We start from the raw sequence: 25,602 nt of genomic DNA, 5'->3' as shown, positions 1-25,602 counted from the left end.
ATCCCTCCCAGCATCAGAGTCTTTTCCAGTGAGTCAACTCTTCGCATGAGGTGGCCAAAGTACTGGAGTTTCAGCTTTAGCATCATTCCTTCCAAAGAAATCCCAGGGCCGATCTCCTTCAGAATGGACTGGCTGGATCTCCTTGCAGTCCGAGGGACTCTCAAGAGTCTTCTCCAACACCACAGTTCAAAAGCATCAATTCTTCGTCGCTCAGCTTTCTTCATAGTCCAACTCTCACATCCATACATGACTACTGGAAAAACCATAGCCTTGACTAGACAGACCTTTGTTGGCAAAGTAATGTCTCTGCTTTTGAATATGCTATGTAGGTTGGTCATAACTTTCCTTCCAAGGAGTAAGCGTCTTTTAATTTCATGGCTGCAGTCACCATCTGCAGTGATTTTGGAGCCCCAAAAAATAAAAGTCTGACAATGTTTCCGCTGTTTCCCCATCTATTTCCCATGAAGTGATGGGACCAGATGCCGTGATCTTCGTTTTCTGAATGTTGAGCTTTAGGCCAACCTTTTCACTCTCCTCTTTCACTTTCATCAAGAGGCTTTTGAGTTCCTCTTCTCTTTCTGCCATAAGGTGGTGTCATCTGCATATCTGAGGTTATTGATATTTCTCCCAGCAATCTTGATTCCAGCTTGTGCTTCTTCCAGCCCAGCATTTCTCATGATGTACTCTGCATAGAAGTTAAATAGTGGAATACTACTTAGCAATAAAAAGGAATGAACTGTGGGTACATACAACAACATGGATGGATCTTGAGGGCATTAAGCTGAGTGAAAAAGCCAGCTTCACAGGGTTACATATTACATAATTCCATTTAGATAACACTCTTGACATAGCAAAATTATAATGATGGAGAATAGATTAGTGGTTTCCAACAGTTCGGGTTTATGGAAGGGCATGACTATTTAGGGATTACACAAAGGACTTTATACTGATATTATTGAACTATTTTTGCAACAGTTCTAACCCCAATTATAGTGACAATGAAATCTAATCTGCACGTATGATCAGTTTCATAAAACTGTGCAGACACCCTACGAAAGGAAAAGTGATGAAATCTAACCAAGCTGTGTAGCTGATTTAGTAGGTTACATGGATGTCTGTTTCAGGGTTTGGTCGTGTGCCATTGTTGTTCACCGTGTTCTTACTGAGGGAAACTGGGTGAGAGCATGCCGAAGAACTCTCTGTACTGTGTTTACAGCTTCTTGTGAGCCCTAAGCAATTTCAAAATGGAAAGTTACAAAAAATTAAACTATGGTATATTCAGGTAATGGAATATCATTCAATAGTTTAAGAAAATAAGTTTTCAAGCCATGAAAAGACATGGAGGAAGAACCTTCAACACATATTACTAGGTGGAAGAAGCCAGTCATACAGTATATACAGGCTGCATACTCTGTAATTCTAATTGCATAACATTCTAGAAAAACCAGAACTATGGAGACAGTAAGAAAATCAGTGCTTGCCAGGGTAGGGGAGAGGGACAGATGAATAGAGTAGGTGGAACGCAGGATTTGGGGGACAGTGAAACTACCCTGTGTCATACTGTAATGGTGGGTGCATGTCTTTATGCAGTTGTCCAAACTCAGAATGCTGGCATCAAGAATGAACCCTAATAAGAACTATGGACTTTGGGTAATGATGTGTCAGTGTAGGTTCATCAGTAGTAACAAACACAGCACTTCGGTAGAAGATGTTCATAACAGAGGAGACTATGCAAATTAATGCAGGTGGGATCCGTATGGGAAGTTTCTATATCTTCTGCTCAATTCTATTGTGAACCTAAAGCTTCTCTGAAAAAATAAAGTCTTTAAAACCAGAAAAAGTTAACTTGAGTCAGAAATAAACATTGAAAAGCAAATTGAAGAAAATATATGTAGCCATTATTAAAGACAGCGTTTTCATTTTATTTATAAAGAACTCCTACAAATCCACAAGGCAAGTCCTGAGTCCCCAGTGAACTAGAAGGAGAGTCTAAGAGAACAAGCAAGTGCCCCAAGAGAGAATCTTATAGATGTACTTTTATAAGTGTTTATTTGAAATTTTCTGGAATCCTCAGATTCAGTAATGTGCTATCAGTGCCCTTGGAAACATACACTGTAAAAGGTGTTTTGTTTTGTTTTGGTTTCTTTTGCCATTATATTATAGCTGTGTAATCTTACCTAAGATAAAAATAATTGGTTTTTTTTAGGTTTTTAAAAATTTTTATTTAATTTTTAATTGAAGGATAATTGCTTTACAGAAAAACAGTTTAAAAATAAAAAGCAGAACACTGTAAATTTACACTGTTTTGAAGTTTCTTTGAGAGAATTCTGAATGACTTTGTTATATGTAATCTGTTCCCTAAAAAAAAATCTTTTTTTTTTTCCAGGTGTAAATTAAGTATTTGAAAGCAATTGAACGATGGAGCCAGACATCATTCGAATGTACTCTTCATCCCCACCACCACTAGACAATGGAGCTGAGGATGATGATGATGATGAATTTGGGGAATTTGGTGGGTTTTCTGAAGTTAGCCCTTCTGGTGTAGGGTTTGTTGATTTTGATACACCAGATTACACTCGTCCCAAGGAAGAGTTTGTACCTTCAAACCATTTTATGCCAATTCATGATTTCTCAGAAAATGTAGATAGCCTTACAAGCTTTAAGTCCATTAAAAATAGTAATGATAAGGACATCACTGCTGAACTTTCTTCTCCTGTGAAAGGACAGTCTGATGTTTTACTTTCTACCACCAGCAAAGAAATAATTTCATCTAAAACTTTAGATACTTCCATTGATGGCATAGAAAGTCCACGAGATTTAAATAAAGAAGTGGAGCAGAGACAGAATGTTGGAACACCTGAAAGTTTCTCTCCAGGAGATTTTAGAACTGATCTGAATGTTGTTCATCAGAACAAGCAGTTAGAGAGCTGCAATGGTGAAAAGCCTCCTTGTCTGGAGATTCTAACAAATGGGTTTGCAGTGTTGGAAACTGTAAATCCTCAGGGAACAGATGATCTGGACACTGTAGCTGATTCAAAAGGACGAAAGCCTCTTAGCACTCATAGTACTGAGTATAATTTAGACTATGCACCTAGTCCCGCTGAGGAATTTGCAGATTTTGCCACATTTTCCAGAAAAGAAAGGATACAACTAGAAGAAATAGGATGTGCAGTTTTAAATGATGAAGCACTAACCATTCAGGAAAACAATAAAATTAATAGAGTCAATGAACTGAATTCTATAAAAGAAGTTTCTTTGGATAGAAGCTTTGATGATAAAGGAGACACTGCTAGAAAGGATCAGGTTTGTGTTTCAGAAATAAGCATAGCGAGTGACAGGGGTTTCAGCAGGGGAAAGCAAGGCCTTCCCACATTGCAACAAGATGAATTTTTCAATTCAAGGGTTCAGTCAGAGGCTTGGAGTTTGGCAGACCCAGCTGAAAATTCAGAAGCCAGTAGGAGAGAACAATGTAAAGCTGAAGAAAATCTTGATTTATTCACTTCTAAATGTGCTGACCTGTGCATGGTTTCTACTAAAACTTTGGATGCAGACGACGAAGTTGGTTCTTCCAAAGAAGAAATTAGAGGGTTTACTGACTCCCAGAGCCTCAGCTTTGATCCTACAGAAGAAAATGTTTTGGATGATTCTGTGAGTGTAAAAAATGATGATAGTAGTAATGACTTTGTGACTTGCAACGATACCATCGAGGATGATTTTGGTGACTTTGGCACAGCCAGTGGCACAACTCCACCTTTTGTTACTGCTGGTACACAAGATTCAATGAGTGATGTCACTTTTGAAGAGTCCTCAGAGCACTTTCCACATTTGAGTGAACCAGGTGATGACTTTGGAGAATTTGGGGAATCAAATACTGTCTCTTGCCAAGAGGAAATTGTATTTACTGAGTCAGACCTAAAACAGACTTCTGTTAGTTTATCAGAGGGATGCAGTTTGGCAAGAAAACCTACTGGGACAGGCACTGAACCTATTTCAAAACTGGAAATTGGGCAAGAAGGTGAGTTTGGAGACTTTGATTCTGTGCCAAATATTCAAGATGACTGCAGTGCTTTTCAAGACTCGGATGATTTTGCGGACTTCAGTTCAGCTGGTCTTAGCCAGGTTGTAGATTGGAATGCTTTTGAGGATGGACAGAAAGATAGCTGTTCCTGGGCTGCTTTTGGAGACCAGCAAGCCACTGAATCTCATCATCGAAAGGAAGCTTGGCAGTCGCATAGGACAGATGAAAAGATTGATGCTCCAGGAACCCCCAAAGTGCACAGTGTCTCCTTAGCAGCTTCCAAAGGAGCAGTTGCTGGTGGTCATTTACACGAAACAACCACTTCAGTTCAGGTATTTACTGATTTTTCTCTATTTTGTATAACAGTGCTGTGGAGGTCTCTAATTTAGCTTTTCAAAAAGCATTTTTTAATTGGGTCCCTGTTAAGGAGTCTCTTTATGATACATAATGTTTGCCAGATTTGTAGATTAGTTACATGTTTCACAATCACTTGATTAAAGAGACATTCCTATAATAATGCTTGGTAAGATTTTTCTTTATCTGTTTCTTTAATATTTATAGAAATTCATCACCTTAGTTTTTTGGTAGGTATAAATACCACTTATGTAAAAATTCATTAATTAGCTAATGAACTATTCTAGCAAATCCTTCAGTTTCTACCTTAGTGATTTTACAAGGTTAAACTAAGATTTAAGCTTCAGAAAGTAATCTCTTAATTTTGTCTAGGACAAATTTTGATTGCAGACAAGAGCAAGCAGAATTTGAAACCTGTCTGTTGAAGGCTATAGGGACTTGAAGGTTAGAAAAAGGATTTAAAGAAAGCAGATTTGGGCCTCAGAGTTTAATAGCTAATAAAAGACCTGGGGTGAGGCTGTGAGATAGATTATGGGTTAGACCTAAAACAAGAAGGCTTCCCTGGTTGCTCAGATGGTAAAGAATCTATCTGCAATGCAGGAGACCAGTGTTGGATCCCTGGGTTGGGAAGATTCCCCTGGAGAAGGGAATGGCAACCCACTCCAGTGTTCTTGCCTGGGAAATCCCATGGACAGAGGTGCCTATGGGGTCACAGAGAGTAGGACACAACTGAGGGTTAGACCTAGGACAAGAAACAGCCATACCTTGACTTAATGTGACTGTTTATTTGCTTATAATTTCTTGCAAATGTATGTTTATGTTTACTTTTCTTAGGAATTAGCCTTGTCAGGGAGAATTTACCCCTTAGCCCTTGTCCTTTGTCTTTTTCTGGTCCAGACTTTCAGAGAAGATTCATTAAGGTTTATTTTGACCTGAAGTAGCCCCTAAAGTAGAGGTACAGTATGTTATTCAGATTGTTCTGCAGTCCTGAGTTGTACCCTGTGCTACATTTAACCTTTCCTCAACCCTAGGAGTGTAGACTAGAGCATTTCCTTGAAAATCATTGCTTTTTATTGATACATGTATTATTACCAAGTATTAACTTGGTCCACCGGCCTATTTTAAAGATACTGAGAATAAGAATCAACAAAATCTGATTCTTCAGTTATCTTTTGCTAAGCAAACCATTTTCAATTGAAAATATTTCTGAAGTCTGGTTAATTTAAATGGTTATACATCATTGCTTTGATAGCTCTAATACATTAAGATATTATAGAAATTATGGTACCACCCATTGGAGTGCACAACAAATCACTTTTCATTTGACATTGAGTGTCTGAACAGCTTAATTTGCTAATTCAGTTATTACATGGTTTGGCTAATGTGTATTATTCTTGAATAATTCATTATTGAGGCAGAAGCTTACAATTTTAAACAAAGAGTGAATTAATTATATAACACAAAGCAAAGACTATTGGTTTTTGACCTAATCCTTTCCCTGTTTACTGTCATCTTACTAGAGTATAGGTTGACACTGGTATTGGATGGTCTTTAATTTATAGCCTTAGAACTTGAAACATCATCATTATATAATGAGTCTTTAAAGTATAACCACTTAAAAAAGGATTTTTTTGCAACCTATGAGCTGATTAAAGTTATTTATGTGTAATTTGATAACTAGATATACTAGGAGGAAATAAAGTACACGGGCTTTATGGAATCTTACAGATCTTAGTTCGAATCTTGACTCAGTGTCGTGTAACATTATGATTTTGGACAAACTACTTCTGAACTCAGTTGTCTGTAAAAAGGAGATAATATCTATAGCAGCAGACTTTTGTGAAGATAAAAGGACAGTAAATCTTTTAATGAGTGAAAAAAATACACTGAAAAATAAGAATCTTGTAGTATGATTCTGTTTTGTAAAAATAAAACACAAATGGTATAGATATAGCAGGATGCATTGACTTCCTGAGATTTTTCTGGTTCCATTCTCAAGCTTTTCTTTTTGCTGAATGGGTTATGCAAAATGAGCAGAACTTGGAGATGGATGTTGGAAAGGAGAAACTGCTGAAAGTGGGGCTAGAAGACGAATTTGGAGAGGAATTGAGTTGGGGAGATGGAAAATGACTTTCATCCTTATCCTGCTATCGTGAAGGAGGCCTGTGACCTGTAGTTTCTTCCTTTGTCAGAATCTGCTGAAATGCCCATTAACCTAGTTCTCTTAGAGAGGAATAGATTTACTAATATTTATCTTAAAATCTTTATCCTAGCTGCTACCATGTAATGGGGGACAGCACAGAAATCCTCACATATTAATATAAACATTAGTTGTTTTTTTTTAATTGTAAGTTGTAAAACTTTGATTGTAGATTGAATCTTACCAAGATACAGCAATTCTGTCCTGAACAGAGTGCCATCAAATTGTACTTTGACAGAATGTTGTGAGAGTCTTTTAGAATTCAGAGCTCAGTTAATGCAATTAAGCAAACACAGGGAACAGTTCATTGTTTGTGAAGTCAGACAAATGGTATAGTTGTTATTTCAAATTTCTTTGACTTTTCACTATGTATGTGACATTGGCCAGATCCCTATTTTTAGTACTTTCCTATTTTCAGTCTACCAAAGGGATATCTTAACATTTTAATGAAATATCTTCCCTAGATTGAGACAATCAATTATTGCAACCTTATTGCAATAATTTGTTACTTAGGGAAGAGTCTAGAAAAAACTCTCAAATTTCTAAAATGTTCCTAGTCAACCCAATTCTCAAATGTGATTCCAGTAAGCCTCAGAGGGTTCAGGCCTTGATGTAAAAATCATAATGGCCATTTATTGAGAAATATTCTTCCCCCTCAGTGAATATTTTTTTTCTGAGAACCCAGAGTTCAGTTTATTCATTTTTCTGTTAACATTCTTATAAATTGTAGAGAAAAGCAAATTAGTGATGTCTCTAGTATACGAATTGGAAAAAGGTCAAAACCATTTTTCACTTTTGGGGCTAAGATTTGAACAAAATAGAATGACAATAATAAAAATCTCCTTACTTTGAAAGCAGTGTTTTTTCAAAAGACCATTATGTGTATTGTTTTAACAGTTTTATTTTTTGTAATCTGTTAATGTTCTAGAAAGGAACCTTGATTGAAATAGTCAAGATGCTTTTTCCTAGATATATGATAAAGGCAGTAATGTTATGAACACTGCATTAAACCCTGAGCTTTTGTAAAAATTTTAAAATGTTGCTCTGGGTGTTATTTGAGAATTTAGGTAATTGGGGTAAGTAATCTCTTTATATTAATTGGCTATAGAAAAGGAAGCTATGAATCATTTTCTTTTATTAGCCATCTAATTGATAACACTACTGGGAAAATGTTATTAGAAGAAGATTTATCTTGAGAGCTTTAAAAATTGAATGTCCCAAAAATGAAAAAGAAGAGAATCACTAATACTTTGGCTTATGTTATTTTGAGATTCAGTTATTGGTTTGCTTAGCAGAGTCAGCATTCTCTTACTGAGTGTAATGACATATTCACCTTCGTTTATTTAATCACCTGCCTGAGATTTGTGCAGGTTTTCCTTTCTGTTGGTGAACACTTAAACTTATGACTAAAAACATAAATAAGCAACAAAACAAATTAAGTAGTCAAAAGGTACAACCTTCCAATTACAAAATAAATCAGTCCTAGAGATATAATGTACAGCATGGTGATCAGTTAGTAATACTGCATTTTGTATTTGAAAGTTGCTAAGAGTTCTTAAAAGTTCTCATCACAAGAAGAGAAAAATATGTGACTATGGTGATCATTTTGTAGTATATACATATATTGAACTATTCATATGAAACATAATATTATAAGTCAATAACATCTCAATTTGAAAAGAAAGAAGTTGAGATTTTAGGCCTTATAGCTCTTTGCTTGCTTGAAGTATTTGGACAGCAATTACTTTTATTTCCGTCAGAAAATTTGAAATTCTGGTCTTTAATTCCAAAATAGAAATACTTTATTAGATTTTTCCAGAAATTGTACAGAAGCAGCAAACCATCTTTTTAGAGCAGAGGGAATTGGTTACTCTTCTTAATATAGCTTGAAGTTAGGGATTCATAAGTATACAATTGTAGATTGTACTTGATATCTTACTTAATATTTAATGATGGTAAGGCATAAGATATCCTCTTAAATGGAAGATTAAATTGCCTGGTGGATTTTATGTTTCTTCTAAACTTCCACTTAAGAACAAGACCTAATGCTATCAATATTAAAACTGTTGACACGATCGACTACTGTTTGTAAGGAAGAAAGGAAAACTAACTAGAAATATGTTGAAGGAATTTTTAGAAATTACCCTAAAAAAATCAAGATACTTTAAAAGAGGTGTGCTTTTGTCTGGCCTAAGAGTCAGATTCTAGGATCTTCGGTGCTGGCATTATACACTCCTTTGGAACTTTGAATGCGAGTTTCAATACACAGTCTCTTTATACCCCAGTGTAGTCATTTATACAAAACAGAGATGTATTAGTCAAAGGTTCTCCAGAGAAATAGAACCAGGAAGTTGGATGCATAGATGCATGCATGCATGGAAAGACAGACTGACCAGTTTTTTATAAGGAATTGTCTCATGCAGTTATGGAGGTGATAATGGACATCCTATGATCTACAGTCTACAGACTGTCCTCAGTTGATTGAAGGCCATCCATATTAAGGAAGACAATCTGCTTTACTTAGTCTACCAGTCCAAATGTTAATCTCATTCAGCAACACCCTCACAGATATATCTAGAATAATGTTTAACCAAATGTCTGGGCACCTCTTGGCCCTTTCAAGTTAAAATTAGCCATCACAAGAGGGAATACCATATGTCCATATATAGCTTTCAGGATTTTTGGAAGACTTGTAACCTGTTTGTAACTGAGCCATATCAGCTGAGAAGCTCTGTGTTAGATTGTATGACTTACTTGCATCAGTGAATAAAGTGAAATGATTGCTTGTATATCCAAGGGCTTTCTTCCTCCAAACCCAGACATGGAGATAGGACAGAACTAGGAGTGAGTATAATTTAGGCTTAGTGCTTTGCCCTCATTGATGAATTAAAACATTTGGTAATCATTTTTGCTTTCCCAGAAATCCTGTATGGGTTGAAGAAAATAAAATATAGAGACATTCAAGGTAATGAAGACCCTAATACATCTTTCCTAATAGGAAAGCATATATATGAGAAATGAGAAAATTGGGAAAGATAGGGAAATCCTATAAAAGCCAGTGAACCTTTGGAAGGTAGTATAGCCATGACCACATATGATTTTTGTGAGCCCCTTCCCCTTGAATTCTGTTTTATAACTTGGTATAAAAATGAGTATGCTAATATTAACTATTAAAATGTTTTCATGAACCCTTAAAATTATTGTGGACCCCAGGCCCTGTGCCTACTGCAGAAGTTGGTCCTGGTTATAATACAGTTCAGTTGCTCAGTCACGTCCGACTCCTTGTGACCCCATGGACTGCAGCATGCCAGGCTTCCCTGTCCATCACCAATTCCCAGAGCTTCTTCAAACTCATGTTCATCAAATCAGTGATGCCATCCAACCATGTCGTCTTCTGTCATCCCCTTCTCCTCCTGCCTTCAATCTTTCCCAGCATCAAGGTCTTTTCCAGTGAGTCAGTTCTTCGCATCAGGAGTTTCAGCTTCAGCATCAGTCCTTCCAATGAATATTCAGGACTCATTTCTTTTAGGATTGACTGGTTTGATCTCCTTGCAGGCCAAGGGACTCTCAAGACTCTTCTCCAACACTACATTTCAAAAGCATCAATTCTTCGGCACTCAGCTTCCTTTATAGTCCCAACTGTCACATAGGTGACTACTGAAATACCATAGCTTTGACTGTACGAATTTGTCACTAAAGTAATGTCTCTGCTTTTTAATATGTTGTCTAGGTCAGTCATAGCTTTTCTTCCAAGGAGCAAGTGTGTTTTAATTTCATGGCTGCAGTCACCATCTGCAGTGATTTTGGAGCCCAAGAAAATAAAGTCTGTCACTGTTTCCATTGTTTCCCGATCTATTTGCCATGATGTGAAGTACATTATTGATACCTAAAAATCAAGGCTCTGGAGTCACCCTCCTAGATTCAGATCCAGGTTCAGCACTAACTTGCATTAGCTACTTCCCTGAACCTGAGATGTAGAGAACAGTAATAGGACTTATTCAAAACTCTCGTTATAAAGTTAAAATGAAATTGTACATGTGAGGGTGCTTAGCACAGTGTCTTGCACATAACAAGTGTTCAGTAAATGTTAGCTGTTAGTGAATAATCTCAGAAATGGATTTCTTAAAAATGGCTTTTAAAGGTGCAAGAAACAGTGTTGCCAACTGTTTTGGTGAATAGCAAAATGTAATAGGCAAATGATAATTTGTGTAGGATACCCCTAGTTGGCCTGTATACTCAGTCAGACTATCTTGAGAGTTAAACTGCTGCTTCTGGCTAGTTTCCCTTCTCAGAATAGTTTTGACAAGTAGGAATTCTTCTGAGCACAGGTGTACTCCTCTGTAAGTAGCAGACTTTCTCCCTTGGCTTCCTAGCACTGGGCACAACAGAGAAAATAAAAGGGAGCCTGGTAGCTGCCTGGAAGAGCAAGTACCCCACATTTGTCAGAGACCAAGTTTCTTTAAAGGTTTAATGGCCAGATGTGGTGCTGTTTGCAGGCTGGAATTTGATACAGTATATCAAACATGGCTCAGTCACCAGTTTTCTAATTCTAAATTCAAGAGAGAATTGATGGTTATTTTTCCTCTTTGAAGTTGAAGGTATTTGAAATTCAAGTAACTGGAGTGGGTAGTTTTTTATTTAGTTACTGTTATCAGTTGAGTTCAGTCACTCAGTCGGGACCTCATGAATCGCAGCACACCAGGCCTCCCTGTCCATCACCAACTCCCGGAGTTCACTCAGACTCATGTCCTAACCTCAGCTAAATATTTAGTATGCTGAATGTGTGTGTACTTTTTTTTGTTACCATCACGTTGATTAGGAGTGCAACACTGACTCTTTAGTAAAAATTTACAGTTTACTTTGTTAGAAACTAAATTGTAGTTTAGATGAATAATTTGCTCATGTATAGTAGTCTGAATCAAAGTTTAAAAAATATTTCACTTTATTGACTTTAAGGCTGTTGTACATATTAAATTACCTTGGGTGGCAGTGTTGAGGGAAAAAATGCATGTATTTAAAAATAATTAAAATTATTTAATAATCTTAAAGACAAAAACCTGAAACCTTTAGCAGTATCAATCTTGCTCAAAATAGCAGTGAGTTTTTTAAAATTTAGTGTATGATTACAGTGTTTCAGAAAATCCGTTTTTGTTTTTTTTTTAAGAAGTTTATCTGCCTGATCACAGGAGAAGCTATTCTTGTGGTAGGTTAGTTTCTCTTCTTCTGGCATTAATGTTATATTCCTATACCTCTTCTACTTACTAAGTTATTTTAGACTATGTTCCATCACATCTTTGAACTTTACTGTGCTTCTTGGGAAGTAAAGTACTTAACACACCTAACGTGTGGTTTACACTCTTTGTATTTCATAATATGATCAAGATTTAAGTCACAAATGCCAACTGTCAACCAAAATGTTCACCAGTTTTTTAAATCCCCAAGAAGTAGCAGTAACAGTTTCTGTTTATATAAGCAGCTCTTAATGGCAGATATTTTTACTTACGTACTTGTCTCCTGACTTGATAGGAAGAACTTAGGGAGCACACAAAATATTTGATTATTTAATTTCTTATTACAGTATAGTAGAAATTGATATAAATTGAAACAAGTATTTTAATCATGATATAGAATGTTAAATAGTGGTAGAGAAATAGCCTTAGTGAGATTTGAACCTAGTTTTGACATTTATTTTATCCCTTGGCATGCCATTTTGTCTGTATGTGTCATCTGTATAACAACAGTAGTCATAAAAGCTATCACTTCTTGAGCACACACTGAGTGTCAAATATTCACTCCTCTAATTTATTATTCACCCTGTGAGGTAGGCCCTGATAGCTTCCCTTCATAAACTCTGAAACTGAGTCTCAGCCCCTTGGGTCCACAGTCTTCTACTGAAGTATTATAATTACATCAGCCATTTACTTACTGGAATTAACTAGTAGTAAATGAAATTTGGCATTGTTTATTACCATGAACAAGATGTAGCCCTTTTAGCATCAAACTGGTCTTGTGGATAGTTAAAACAATATACATTAAAAAATAATGATATTATTTATATGTAGAATCTAGAATATGATACAAAAGAATCTATCTACAAAACAGAAGCAGACTCATAGAAAACAGACTTCTGGCTGCCAAGAGGGAGGGAGGGAAAGGGATGGACTGTTGAGTTTGGGGTTGGTAGATGCAAACTATTAACATTTAAAATGGATAAACAACAAGGTCCTAATGTATAGTACAGGGAACTATACTCAACATCCTGTGATAAACCATAATGGAAAAGAATATTTTTTAAAAATGCATATATGTGTATACCTGAGTCACTTTGTTGTAAGTCAGATTGGCACAACATTGTAAATCAACTATACTTTAATATAGTTTAATTTTAAAAAGTAAAATGTTAGGAAATTTAATTTTAATCAGAATCTTTGTTAATTCTCTTAACTGCTTTCTTGTTGAACTGTTAAAGAGTTCCTCCTTATGGTGGGTGGTACTGTTCAGTTAGTGGATTCTGGTTATTTGAATCTTCATTTTAAATTTTTGGCTCTCCCTCAGGGATCAGCAAACTATGGCCTAGGAAACAAATCTGTCCTGCTGCCTGTTTTAGTAAATAAAGTTTCATTGCAATACACCCACATTTATTTGTTTATGGATGGCCTGCAATACAAAATATATTCACTATCCGGCTCTACAGAGAAAAAAATCTGCCAACTCCTGCTCTACCTCATTCAACAAAAAGATTTGAAGCAATTGACTTGTCATATCTAATCCAAAAGTCATATGGAACTTCCCTTTAAAATTTCCATGTAATTTTATTCTTTATGAAAAAAGGTTGGGGAAGAAGTTTAAAGCAAAGTTTAAAAGTGGTTATGTTTAAATAACATTCTATTTCTTCAATACATTCCACTGATGTGAGGATTTGCTCACTAGTATACCTAAGACCCTGGTGACTCAGATGGTAAAGAATCTACCTCCAGTGCAGGAGACCTGGCTTTGATCCCTGGGTCAGCAGGATCCCCGGAGAAGGGAATGGCTACACACTCCAACATTCTTACCTGGATATTTCCATAGACAGTCCATGGGATCATAAAGAGTCAGACACGACTGAATGACTAACACTTTCATACATAAGACCTGGTAGTTACATTTAATGATTGATCAAATGATTAAATATGCTTTGAAATCCTTTCTTTCATCCCTAGAGAGATATATATTTTTTCTATCCCATAAATGGATAACAAAGAGGATACAAGAAGATTCTGTTTTAATTTACAGAGAAATAAAATTTGGCCATGTGTGAGTTTTTGTTTACCTTCCCTGCCCAGGAGGAGCCAGTGCTTATTATGTTTCCAATTAGATGGTTATCTGATCCCTTTAAAAGTAATGTCTGTCCATTCCCTCTGTTGAAGCGACTAAGTGTGGGTCCCCTTGACGCACTCAAGTTTCACAAGCCTTGGGATCTTGAGTCTACTCTTTACTGTAGATTTCATAATTGATACTGAGAACCTTTTCCCATATCACACACATGAATATAATGAAGGAAGGTGTTAGACTAACTTTTGTAGAGATAGCAAAAATGTACCCTGAGACTAATTACACACCATTAAGTTTTTTGCTCTGATAATAGTTTTCAAAAGAGATTTTGCTTTAGAAAATAGGTGTATGAAAGTTTTTCCTTTTGTTTTTTATCTTCCTGTTTGCTGACTACACTAAACAACAGAAATCAAGCATTGACTTGTTTTTGTTACTTGGCAGAAAGTACCATCATTTTGTGGCATTTTTCTTGTACAGTGGGTGGCATTTCAGTGGTACATTTAATCTTTCAGTAAGCTTTAACCTTTTGTATTCCTGGTTGGTGTTTTAAGTAGTAAGGTGAGCTAAGTTGATAATATTTTACATGTATGTGAAATAAAGTTAGGAAAGTGGGAATGAATGTTCTTGTAGGTTGCACATATAGACAAAACCTACTAGTACCCCCAAAATCTAAGTTAGTCTAAATACAAGTTTCAGGCAATAAAAATAGTCCAAAATGCCAGTGTTCTCGGAGAAAATACTCTAGGGAGTATGCAAGCTTTGCTTGGAGGAAAGGTAGTGTACTATTCAAAACCCCAAATAGACACACCATAGAAGAGTAGAGAAATGGAATATCTACACAGATCATCAAAATGACAGATGAGCTGTTAAATTTCTTAGTCATAACAGACATTCTTTCCCCTTTTGTTTGTTCTATTAGAAACAGATATTTCTGAAAGGTTTTCACAAGGTCATACTATATAGCACTGGGGACTACATTCAATGTTCTGTGACAAACCATAATAGACAAGAATATGGAAAAGAATATATATGTGTGTGTATATATATAATACATATGTACAACTGAGTCACTTTCCTGTACAGAAGAAATTAACATAACATATAAATCAACTAGCACAAGCTGGAATCAAGATTGCCGGGAAAAATATCAATAACCTCAGATATGCAGATGACATCACCCTTATGGCAGAAAGTGAAGAGGAACTAAAGAGCCTCTTGATGAAAGTGAAAGAGGAGAGTGAAAAAGTTGGCTTAAAGCTTAGGAAACTAAGATCATGGCATCCGATCCCATCACTTCATGTCAGATAGATGGAAACAGGGGAAACAGTGGCTGGCTTTATTTTGGGGGGCTCCAAAATCACTGCAGATGGTGATTGCAGCCATGAAATTAAAAGAAGTTTACTCTTGGAAGGAAACGTATGACCAACCTAGACAACATATTAAAAAGCAGAGACATTACTTTGCCAACAAAGGTCCATCTAGTCAAGGCTCTGGTTTTTGTAGTAGTCATGTATGGATGTGAGAGTTGGACTATAAAGAAAGCTGAGTGCCGAAGAATTGATGCTTTTGAACTGTGGTGTTCGAGAAGACTCTTGAGAGTCCCTTGGACTGCAAGGAGATCCAGCCAGTCCATTCTAAAGGAGATCAGTCCTGGGTGTTCATTGGAAGGACTGATGCTGAAGCTGAAACTCTTAATACTTTGGCCACCTGATGCGAAGAGCTGACTCATTTGAAAAGACCCTGATGCTGGGAAAGATTGAGGGCAGGAGGAGAAGGGGAGGACAGAGGATGAGATGGTTGGATGGCATCACCAACTCAATGGACATGGGTTTGGGTGGACTCCAGGAGTAGGTGATAGACAGGGAGACCTGGCGTGCTGCGCAGTTCATGGGGTCGCAAAGAGTCAGACACACCTGAGCGACTAAACTGAACTGAACTGATAAATCAACTGTATTTCAGTAAAAAAATGTTTATTTTAAAAATTAAAAATATTTTCAAAATTCAAATGTTCACTTTTAGGTTCTGTTCAACTATTATATAATAGCATAACACTTCTTGCCAGCATCCAGTCTTATTCTAAATAGAGAGTATATGAGTGGTAGTAAGAAACACCCCAGTGTAGTGAAAAGAATATGAATATTGTCTGGGTTTTTTGGTTTTGTTTTTGCTTTGGGAAGATAATTCAAACTTTGATTGCTTTCTCACTGTATGATGGGGTAATAATTTCTTCTTTGTAGAATTTTGTAGTCAGTTAGGTAAGGTGATGTTTGTAAAGTGACAGGCATAATGCTTGATGTGTAACTACATTTATTCGTCACCAGTGTATCACCACAATTATTTAAAAGTGTTCTATGAGTAGTTATTTTCCCTGGTGGCTCAGACAGTAAAGCGTTTGTCTACAAAGCAGGTAGACCCGGGTCCAGTCCCTGGGTCAGGAAGATCACCTGGAGAAGGAAATGGAAACCCACTCCAGTACTCTTGCCTGGAAAATCCCATGGATGGAGGAGTCTGGCAGGCTTCAGTCCATGCGGTCCCAAAGAGTCTGACACAACGGAGTGACTTGACTTTATTTATGAGTAGTTACGCTTCCTTCACTTAGTACTTCCTGTCTAGTAGTTCCTCCACCCCTTAGCAGTGGACAGAATATCGGTCTGTGGGTGTGGGTGTGTCTATATTAATGATAAAGCTGTGACATTGTTAAAATTATGAAAGTGAAAATAAACTTTTGGGGGGTGTTTTGATGCAGACAGCTTTACTAAACCGCCTGGAGCGAATTTTCGAAGCATGTTTTCCTTCCATATTTGTCCCTGATACTGAAGAAGAAGTTACTTCCCTGAAGCACTTGCTGGAAACAAGCACCTTGCCAATAAAAACAAGAGAGGCCTTAGCTGAAAGTGGGTAAGTAGTAGATACTTGTTGGTCTACTTGTATATTTGTTAGTTTGACTGTTCTAATTTATGAGGTTATCTAAGGTTATCTTAAACTGTTAAGGTTCTAAAACATTAACTTAAGTTTAAAAAATCATATTGTGCCTAAAGATGTAATTAAAAAATCTCTCTACCTCTCCACTTTTGAGCTGTTTTTAAAAAAAAATTTCTAAAGCACTATTCTATCCAGTCAAATTTTTGTATATTATTTTTTGATTTCCTAGTATGATAGTACTCTTGCCTAGAAAATCCCATGGACAGAGGAGCCTGGTAGGCTGCAGTCCATGGGGTCGCTGAGTCGGACACAACTGAGCGACTTCACTTTCACTTTTCACTTTCATGCATTGGAGAAGGAAATGTCACCCCACTCCAGTGTTCTTGCCTGGAGAATCCCAGGGACAGGGGAGCCTGGTGGGCTGCCGTCTATGGGGTCGCATAGAGTCGGACACGACTGAAGTGACTTAGCAGCAGCAGCAGTATAATAGATGAGAATTTAGATCTTACATCTGCTGTTTTCCTCCCTTCATCTTCCCAGTACACTTATGTCATAGCTTTTGGTTAAATTGTTATTTGGTATTTTCGTTATTATGATCATGTAAATAATGTTCACAGCTAAGCCACTATTTCTTTTATAGTACACTTTTTTCCTGGATTTAATGATTTCCTCTTTTTTTTAAACTCACTAAATCTGTCCCTACCCTCGAATAGCCTGTTCATACAGTCTTACTTGTGATAAGACCTATCAAACTGGCCAATCCATTTTTTTACCTGGAGTCTTCCATCTTCCAGTTCCTTCCAATCTGAAATAGATCAGTCTAGGCGTCCTATCACACATTGTCTTGGGACTTCCCTTCAGTTAAATCCCATTTTGGTGAAGCACATCCTCTGATAGCCTCCTTGGGGGGTAGGTGGGGGTGGGTAGTGAAGAAAAGGTTCCCAGGAAGTAAAATTTTACTTTATTCTACCCCCACTTCACATTTATAATTTAGAGTCTTTCATTGCTGGTGTTTTGATGTTTTACAGTGAAATATCTTGGTGTGGGTCTTTTTTCATTCATCTGACTGAGTACTAGGCACAACATTTCAATCAGGAAGCTTCTGTTCTTCAGCACTGAGCAGTTGTCTTACAATGCCAGCTACCTTCCCTCCAGTGCCTCTGTTTTCTTTCCGAAACTGCTATTAAATTTTAGATGTTAGAGGGTCTAGATTGACTTTCTAATTTTAATTTCAAAGTTATTCCTAGATGTTTCTCTTATATTTCATTACTCACCACCTCTGGAAGCAGTATTTCATAATTTCATTTAAGATGAATATTATTTTTGCTTCTTGACTTTTGTTTTGGGGTGATTTCTGAGAGTAAAAGGAGATAAAAAGATTGATGTTTTGCCATCTTGAGACCATTTAGATAAATTTTTTTTAAAAATATGCTAGCTGTACAGACAGTTCATATTCTTAGACCCAAGAGATTCAGTCTAAGGAAATAACAAAATTCTACACTAACACACTGTAAAATACAGGAAGATATTCTTGCCTGACTAGCAATTGGAGCCAACAGTAAAAACAACTTAATTAAAACTGTAGGATTGTGGCTAAAGAAATGATGACACATCTGTCTAATAGGACATAATAAACCATTGAAAAAGGTATGTATGTAGATAAGGAAATGCTTAAAGTCTGAAAAAAGAATACAGAATTTTTTGTATACTGTAATTGCAACTGTGTGTGAGGGGGTCAGGACTCAAGGAGAAAACATTAAATAGCTCTAGTAAGATGGTGAAGTGCTCAGTGATTTCTATCCTCCTCTTAAATGCTTTTGTTTTAAAATTAGATAAGAATAACATACAGGCTAAATTTTTGCTTGTTTCAGATGAGTTTAATTTAGTTACTTTCCTAATGACTAAATGTTGGCTGTTGATTTTATTCAGGTAATAGGTATATATATACTCATGTTAGACACAAGATTAATTGGAATGTATAATATTTTATAGTCACTTTAAAAGTAGAATTCATGGTGAAAACTACTGAGTAACCCATTGTTGGTGGCTTCATTGTGTTGTGACCTTTGCAGGGAACTGCTGGATGTGTGGACCGAACTACAGGACGTCCATGATGCACATGGCTTGAGATATCAGTGGGGTGGCTCCCATAGCAACAAGAAACTTTTATGCTCCCTGGGAATAGACACCCGAAACATTGTAAGTTTATTAGTACCTTAGAAAATCCTTTTATCAACTTATGGATGTTTTTAAATTCTTTCACACCTCTGTACAAATTATGACAAACTAGTTTCTCAGAAAAATAGATACTGGTTTGTTTAAATGTTCATTTATTTTAAATATGCCAACTTCTAAGTGTAAATCTATCTAGATTTTTCTCTGAAATTTCTTATCTTTAGAAAAAGATGTTTTCGTGTTTTTGCTTAACTATGAGATGAAGGAATTGGACTAGAAGATCAAAACTATAACCCCGTAAGGGCAATTTAACAATTTCTTCAGTTTTTCACTCACAGTGTATATAATAAAGCGTTACAAGAGTATTTCGGAAACTGTTTCATTGTTTGACAAATCATTCTCTAAATACATATTCTTTCTCTCTAACATACATATGTAGCTCTTCACGGGCAATAAGAAGCAACCTGTTATAGTGCCCATGTATGCAGCAGGATTGGTAAGTACCATGATGCTTTTGCACGTATTTTTTATTGTTGCATTTATTCTGTAAAATCATCTTACATAGCATGACATGGAAAGTGTATTTTAAGATATGGTATGGGACCATTAAGAGAATAATACAATAATATCCTTTTTTGAGCTCATAAATCCCTTCAAGTCTTGATCTGAAGACATTTTTCTGTATTTTATTTCTTATAGACACTTTTAGTACTACTAGTGTTTATAATAGTAGTATAACGGAGAAGGTAATGGCACCCCACTCCAGTACTCTTGCCTGGAAAATCCCATGGATGGAGGAGCCTGGTAGGCTGCAGTCCATGGGGTCGTTAAGGGTCAGACACGACTGAGCGACTTCACTTTCACTTTTCACTTTCATGCATTGGAGAAGGAAATGTCACCCCACTCCAGTATTCTTGCCTGGAGAATCCCGGGGACGGGGGAGCCTGGTGGGCTGCCGTCTATGGGGTCGCACAGAGTCGGACATGACTGAAGCGACTTAGCAGCAGCAGTGTTTATAAATTTTGTAAAATTCACCTTTGGAAGTCTCTCTCTTTTAATTTGCTTTTAAAAAGAAGAAACTGAAGTATCTGAACCCTTAGATATCATTTGTTTAAATGCATTTCTGATTATTTTTAAATAATGCAATGTTGAAGCCAAGGATATATACAAAAGGTTGGAGAGAGCAAATTATAACAAATGAAAATGAGTCAGGACCCATACTTGGGCCTTAGTTTTTCCATTAATGTTTTAAACATGTTAAATTTTGTTTTTTCAGATATGCCAGGTAGTCCAGGAAAACTGAGGAATTTTCATTCTGTACCTTATCAAGACTCAATCACATTTTAAAGTTTGATGTGTTGGTGGGTTTTTGGCATGTCTTTGAGTTATTGGTGGATAAAAATGTCCTGTCTATTAAACTAAAAATATTTAAATTTTTTTTCACCAATAACTTGAAAATAAGGAGAAAAATACTGTGTTTAAGAAAGAAAAAAAAACCCTAAGGAACACTTGGTATGGAATTTAAAATAAAAACCCTTTATGTGCATGTGAAAATGAATTTGCTGTGGAACTTGACCTTATTTTAATCTGCAAACTTCTCTATGAATAAGCTCTAATTATTGTTACTGAACTGAAATTTTGCTTTGTTTTGTTTTTGTTGGTTTGTTTTGTGAGATTGGACAAAAGCTTCTTTGTTTGAGCTTTTTTTAAAAATCAATTTCTGCTCCTTTGTGAATGGTTATCTTGTATTTTCAAAATACCTTGATCATCCCTATTTTCTTTTATGTTGTAGGTAAATGTAGTCCAGTCCATAATGTTTCTAACTTTTAGGTTATTTGGATCTCTTTTCTCAAGAAATAGCTTTCTAGAGATTGTTAGTGCTGTTAATTGTCACATTCTGCATAGAAAGTAGGAATTTAATTTGTGGGCACTTTCATTCTGCATGTTGGGGGCAGTAACCTATTTAATGCTTCTGTGTTAGACTCAGCACATTAGGCAATTTTTTAAGTTTTATGAAGAGTTAAAGACTCATATCTATGCTTTTTTCCTCTCTCTTAATTACAACCTTTTATTAGTAATGTAGTTTTACCATTTTTGTAAGCTTTTAATACCAAAGTTGTTTTAGTGATTATATCCTTTCCTCCTCCCTCTTTTTGATGCCTTACATTTAGAAGCATTCTTTTTCATATCTGGTTTATCTGATTTCAAATTTTAATGATACCTGAATTTTCTCCATAGTGCTTTACACACATGAGATGTTCAATATCTTTTTATCTCATCTGGAGGAATAGTACCTGAAGTAGTCATTTAAGTCACTGGTTCTGAGACTTTGATGTGCATTAGAATTGCTTGGAAGACTTGTTTAAAACACAGAATGCTAGTCACCACCCCCATAGTTTCTTATTCAGTAGGTCTGGGGTAGGAGAAGTTCCCAGATGATAGAGGAGCTACTGATGGGGACCGCTTTGAGAACCACTGGCTTTAGGGAGATTTCACATTAGAAAAGTTGGCTAAGACCAGTAATGGTTTACCAAACGCATGGAGTCTTTCTAGAAGGGCACACACCTTTATAATGTATATGACATTGAATTAAACCATGAATTTATTTTCACTTTTCAAGATGCTAGATTAAAGCCTTTCACGTGTACTGTTGTTAAGAACTATTGATATATATGTAAATTATTTATTTTAGCTTATGCTCAATTTTATGAAAGTAGGGGGATTCTCCTGAAAACTTTGTTTTGAGAAATGTATAGATTCCAACTATATAAGATTGTTAGACTTAGCAGCTTCCCTGCCCCCCACCGCAGCCCTCCCCTCGTAAAAGGAGACTTTTATCTGGTTGATAACTATTCAAGAGTTTGTCAAGTTATTATTCTAAAATTTGTAAAAGCTTGGGCCTTCTTTCATGCCAATAACTTGGCATGAAAATAACACATTATTTTTAGTGTTTGGTAGAACACAGATACAAAGTGCTGATTTTTTTTTCTTCTTTGTTTCTACACCCATCTTGAATGTCTCTCTTACTGAAAGAGTGTGATAAATTCATAACATGCCTAGTGGAACATATAAGAGGTTTTCCCCTCTGAAATGACTGTGAGGCTCCCATCCTGTAGTGAGCAAGTATCAGACAACTAAATTCACGTTGTAGCATAGGGATGTCATCACACTATATGGTGTGTTTTAGAATCCACTCCCACCTCTTTAAGTACCACCATGGTGTAATGTGTATGAAGAGTGCCCTTTCCTGGAGTTTTACGTCTGAAACATCAGAACAGTATTGCATTCTCAACACATGGATGTAATACACTGTTTTGCTTGCCGCTTCCCTTCCCCCGCCATTCCATGTGTTTGTACATTTGTGTGACAGTGATAACCAGGCACTCTAAAGCAAATCCAGTTTAAATTACAAGGTCTTGTTTCAAAAAGTTTGGATTACAAAGGTATTATTATGAAATATTTCCCATTAGAGTGCTGTAGGATTTTCACTAAACAAAACATAAGACTAGTTCCTTTTTGTCTTCAGTACTTTCCAAATGACCTGTGTGCTTTCTGCTTTCTGCTAAATTAACTTTCTTGTGAAGTTTATGGGCCAATCCTTCCCCCAACTAATAGCTAATATGCCTTTTTCAGGGTATGTTAGAGCCCACCAAGGAACCACTGAAACCACTATCTGCTGCAGAAAAGATCGCTTCCATCGGTCAGACCACCACTATGTCACCAGAGATGAACACATGTACATCTGACCAATTCCAGGTAAAAATATCTGGATGTATATAGATACATTTATGCATGTATGTACACATATGTCCACATACATTGTTGTTTTCCTTAATATATAACTTTCCATTTAAAAAATATTTTTAGTTTCATGATAGATGTGATTTCAGTTCTTATTAACATCCTTTGAAATACAATGAGAAAATTCTCTTTAATTTTAAAAAATAGAAAAGACAGTTTGAGAACTGGCTGGTTATGGGTAAGTCCTTTAAACCTATCTAGGCCTTAGTCTTTTTACCTGTAAAATAAAAACTTTGAAGCAAGCAAAAAATCACTTACAACTGGTACATTTTATGATCTATTACTGACACATAAATCTGGTAAGTGCTGGATTTTCAAAAAAAAGAAAACATTGCATTATACCAGCTCTTCAAGTCTGCCATTATGTGTTTTTCCTGAAGCTTGCAAAACTTTTATAAAGTTATAAAATTTAGGTGTGTTATTATATCAATAACTGTTGTTTTAAGAGTTTGAATAAAGCTGTTAAGTTGAAAATGATACAGCCTTTAACAAAATATTGTATAGATTAAGAAAAAAAGGCTCTCTTACCCTTCTTACCCTTTACTTCTTTGGCACATTTAAGCACAAATCATATTTCAGTCCAATATATTTAATATTAAAGCCCTTCCTCTCACTTTTTTCCTGGGAGAACATAGCTTACTTGGTTTGCTTACTTTTTTGACATCAAGTTAGCAACTGACTCAGTGCAGGTTAAAATTGTTTTTTAAAATATTAGTATTCTTAATGAACATTACCATTTCTAAAATATATTCTTGCTGTGTTTGTCATTTCTTAACCGTAAATATCATCACTAATTATGTCTAACACAAAAATGCATGTTTGGACACCCTTTCCCAAGATGTGTTCCACTGAACACTAATCCCCAGAATTGCTTCACTAAAGAACGGTTCCAAAGTGAGATCAGAAAATATTTCGTATCAAACCCTAAACAACCTTTGAAGGTTCACAACGCATATATTAAGGACTGAAAAATCCTGCAGTGAATAATGCTATTTAATTTTATTTCATTTCTCAAATTTACTTGGCCATAGAACCCTTTTCTGTAGGGATCAAGGAAGAAGAGTTTATAACACCTGTAGAACTAGTGTTTTGAAGAACATACTTTGGCAAATGATTTTGTAAAGCAGGGTCCTGCCTTTTCAGGTGTGTTTCAAGAAACATGTAATATTACTGCTGTGTACCCCTGTGGTTTATACTTGAGCTTAGCTTCAACGTCGCTCAAACCAGTTTATTACTGTCACTGAATTCGTGGGCTTGGAGACCTAATGCATAAAATGCCTGGCCTTATTGACTGGGCAACAGGCAAGGTGCCTTGGGCAAAATGTCTCAGTAGCCTGAATCTGTCCTTGGCTCTCTTCCTTTCATTGGCTATATATTGCCCTCTGGCTATCAGCTATTCTCACAAGCCTGCCATGTCTGTGCAGATTCCAGAATTATAGCACATTCTCACTTCTGCCTCAGTCAGCATTCTTATTCCTACAGTGCTAGGTGCTAGGAAAATAATTTGACTAACTGCCCAGTATGTTTTCTGGAAATGGAGCTGTTCTTAATTTGAGCCATTTGTTGTTATTTTTCCTTGCCTCTTCTCCTCCATCCAACCATTTCCATGTATTACAACCCCATAAGCTATTGCTTATTTTATTAGTTAGCTGTCACCTGTCACTTTTGCCTAGTCATACCTCCATATAATTTAATTATAGACTTGATTAAAAGTCTAGATAACCTAATAAAAAGCATGTGTGTTAATTTAATGGAAGATTTTTAGTAGAAATCAACATGTATTAATTTGATGGCGATTAGTTGCAGCTCCACAAGGATTCAGCTGCTGCCATCTCTATACATACATACAGACCCCTATGTACTTGTACTTAAAGGACTGTCTCCCTAGTTATAAGCAAGTATGGGAATTTTCAGTGTCACTGAAGCATATCTAACTTTTTTGCTGGAAGATGGAACATGGTCTCTTGCTATTTATATTTTTTAAAAGCTCTTTTTAATCAAGTACTTCCTTTTATTCTGTTTCATGTACACATTTCCTTTTTTTAAAAATACACATCAATATTGAATTAACAAGTTTATTCTATACTTTTTATGGTATTTTGTGATCCTCATTGGCTTTAGTTTTTAGGCTTTGGAAAACCAATGAAAACAGTATTTCCCAATGGAAGTTCAAAGTTATTTCTGAATTGACTTGAGCCTATGTAGCTCTGCTTTCTAACATTCAAACTGAAGATTTCAGCATGCATATCAATTTTGTGCTGAGATGCCTGACCTCCATCACTAAATTACATGCTCTTTGCTTGGCTCCATACTTTTGATTAAGGTTAACATACTCAGCAAACATCTGAAATACATTCTAAAGGTTCTCCATATAAAGTGTATTTCTTACCACTCTTCCTAAGCATACAGTGTATTTATTATTTTTCACATAACATTTTGGCTATTCAGTCTTCCTCCTAATGATAATTTTCGGGTGAAACAACCATAAACATTAGTGCTAGAAGCTTAGCAAAATGTGTCAGCAAAAACCTGTTCAATACCTGAATTTTTTTCCCCAAAAAAACATGTGGCAAACCTTCCTTCTATGTTTTGGCATCCTGAAACAGTGACTTTCAAACTTAGCATAGTGGCATAATTCTCATTATGACTGCATGCTTTTTGATCTGTCTTTTCTATTTCAGTTTGGTACCCACTAAATTTCTGTCTTTTATTTCAAATGAGTTTGTACTCATCAGTCTTTTTGCCATTACATCTCTTGTTTAGACATTCAGTATTTTACTGATATCTGTTAATGTGGGGTTTTTTTAAAAAGATAATT

General features: G+C 36.0%; 1 protein-coding gene across 2 annotated transcripts in view; it reads left to right on the top strand.

The window, feature by feature from the left end:
• AFTPH (aftiphilin) overlaps positions 1-25,602 on the top strand; it is a 69,745-nt gene that overhangs the window by 27,680 nt on the left and 16,463 nt on the right. For both annotated transcript variants that reach the window (XM_068964822.1, XM_068964813.1), the window contains exons 2-6: positions 2,387-4,350; positions 16,633-16,784; positions 18,881-19,007; positions 19,423-19,479; positions 22,617-22,739. In XM_068964822.1, the coding sequence (XP_068820923.1) occupies positions 2,419-4,350; positions 16,633-16,784; positions 18,881-19,007; positions 19,423-19,479; positions 22,617-22,739 (2,391 nt within the window). In that variant the 5' untranslated portion in view covers positions 2,387-2,418. The remainder of the gene's footprint in view (positions 1-2,386; positions 4,351-16,632; positions 16,785-18,880; positions 19,008-19,422; positions 19,480-22,616; positions 22,740-25,602) is intronic.

This window comes from Capricornis sumatraensis, chromosome 1 (assembly GCF_032405125.1).
Source record: "Capricornis sumatraensis isolate serow.1 chromosome 1, serow.2, whole genome shotgun sequence".
Classification (NCBI taxonomy): Eukaryota; Metazoa; Chordata; class Mammalia; order Artiodactyla; family Bovidae; genus Capricornis; species Capricornis sumatraensis.
This window is presented reverse-complemented; position numbering and strand designations above follow the sequence as displayed.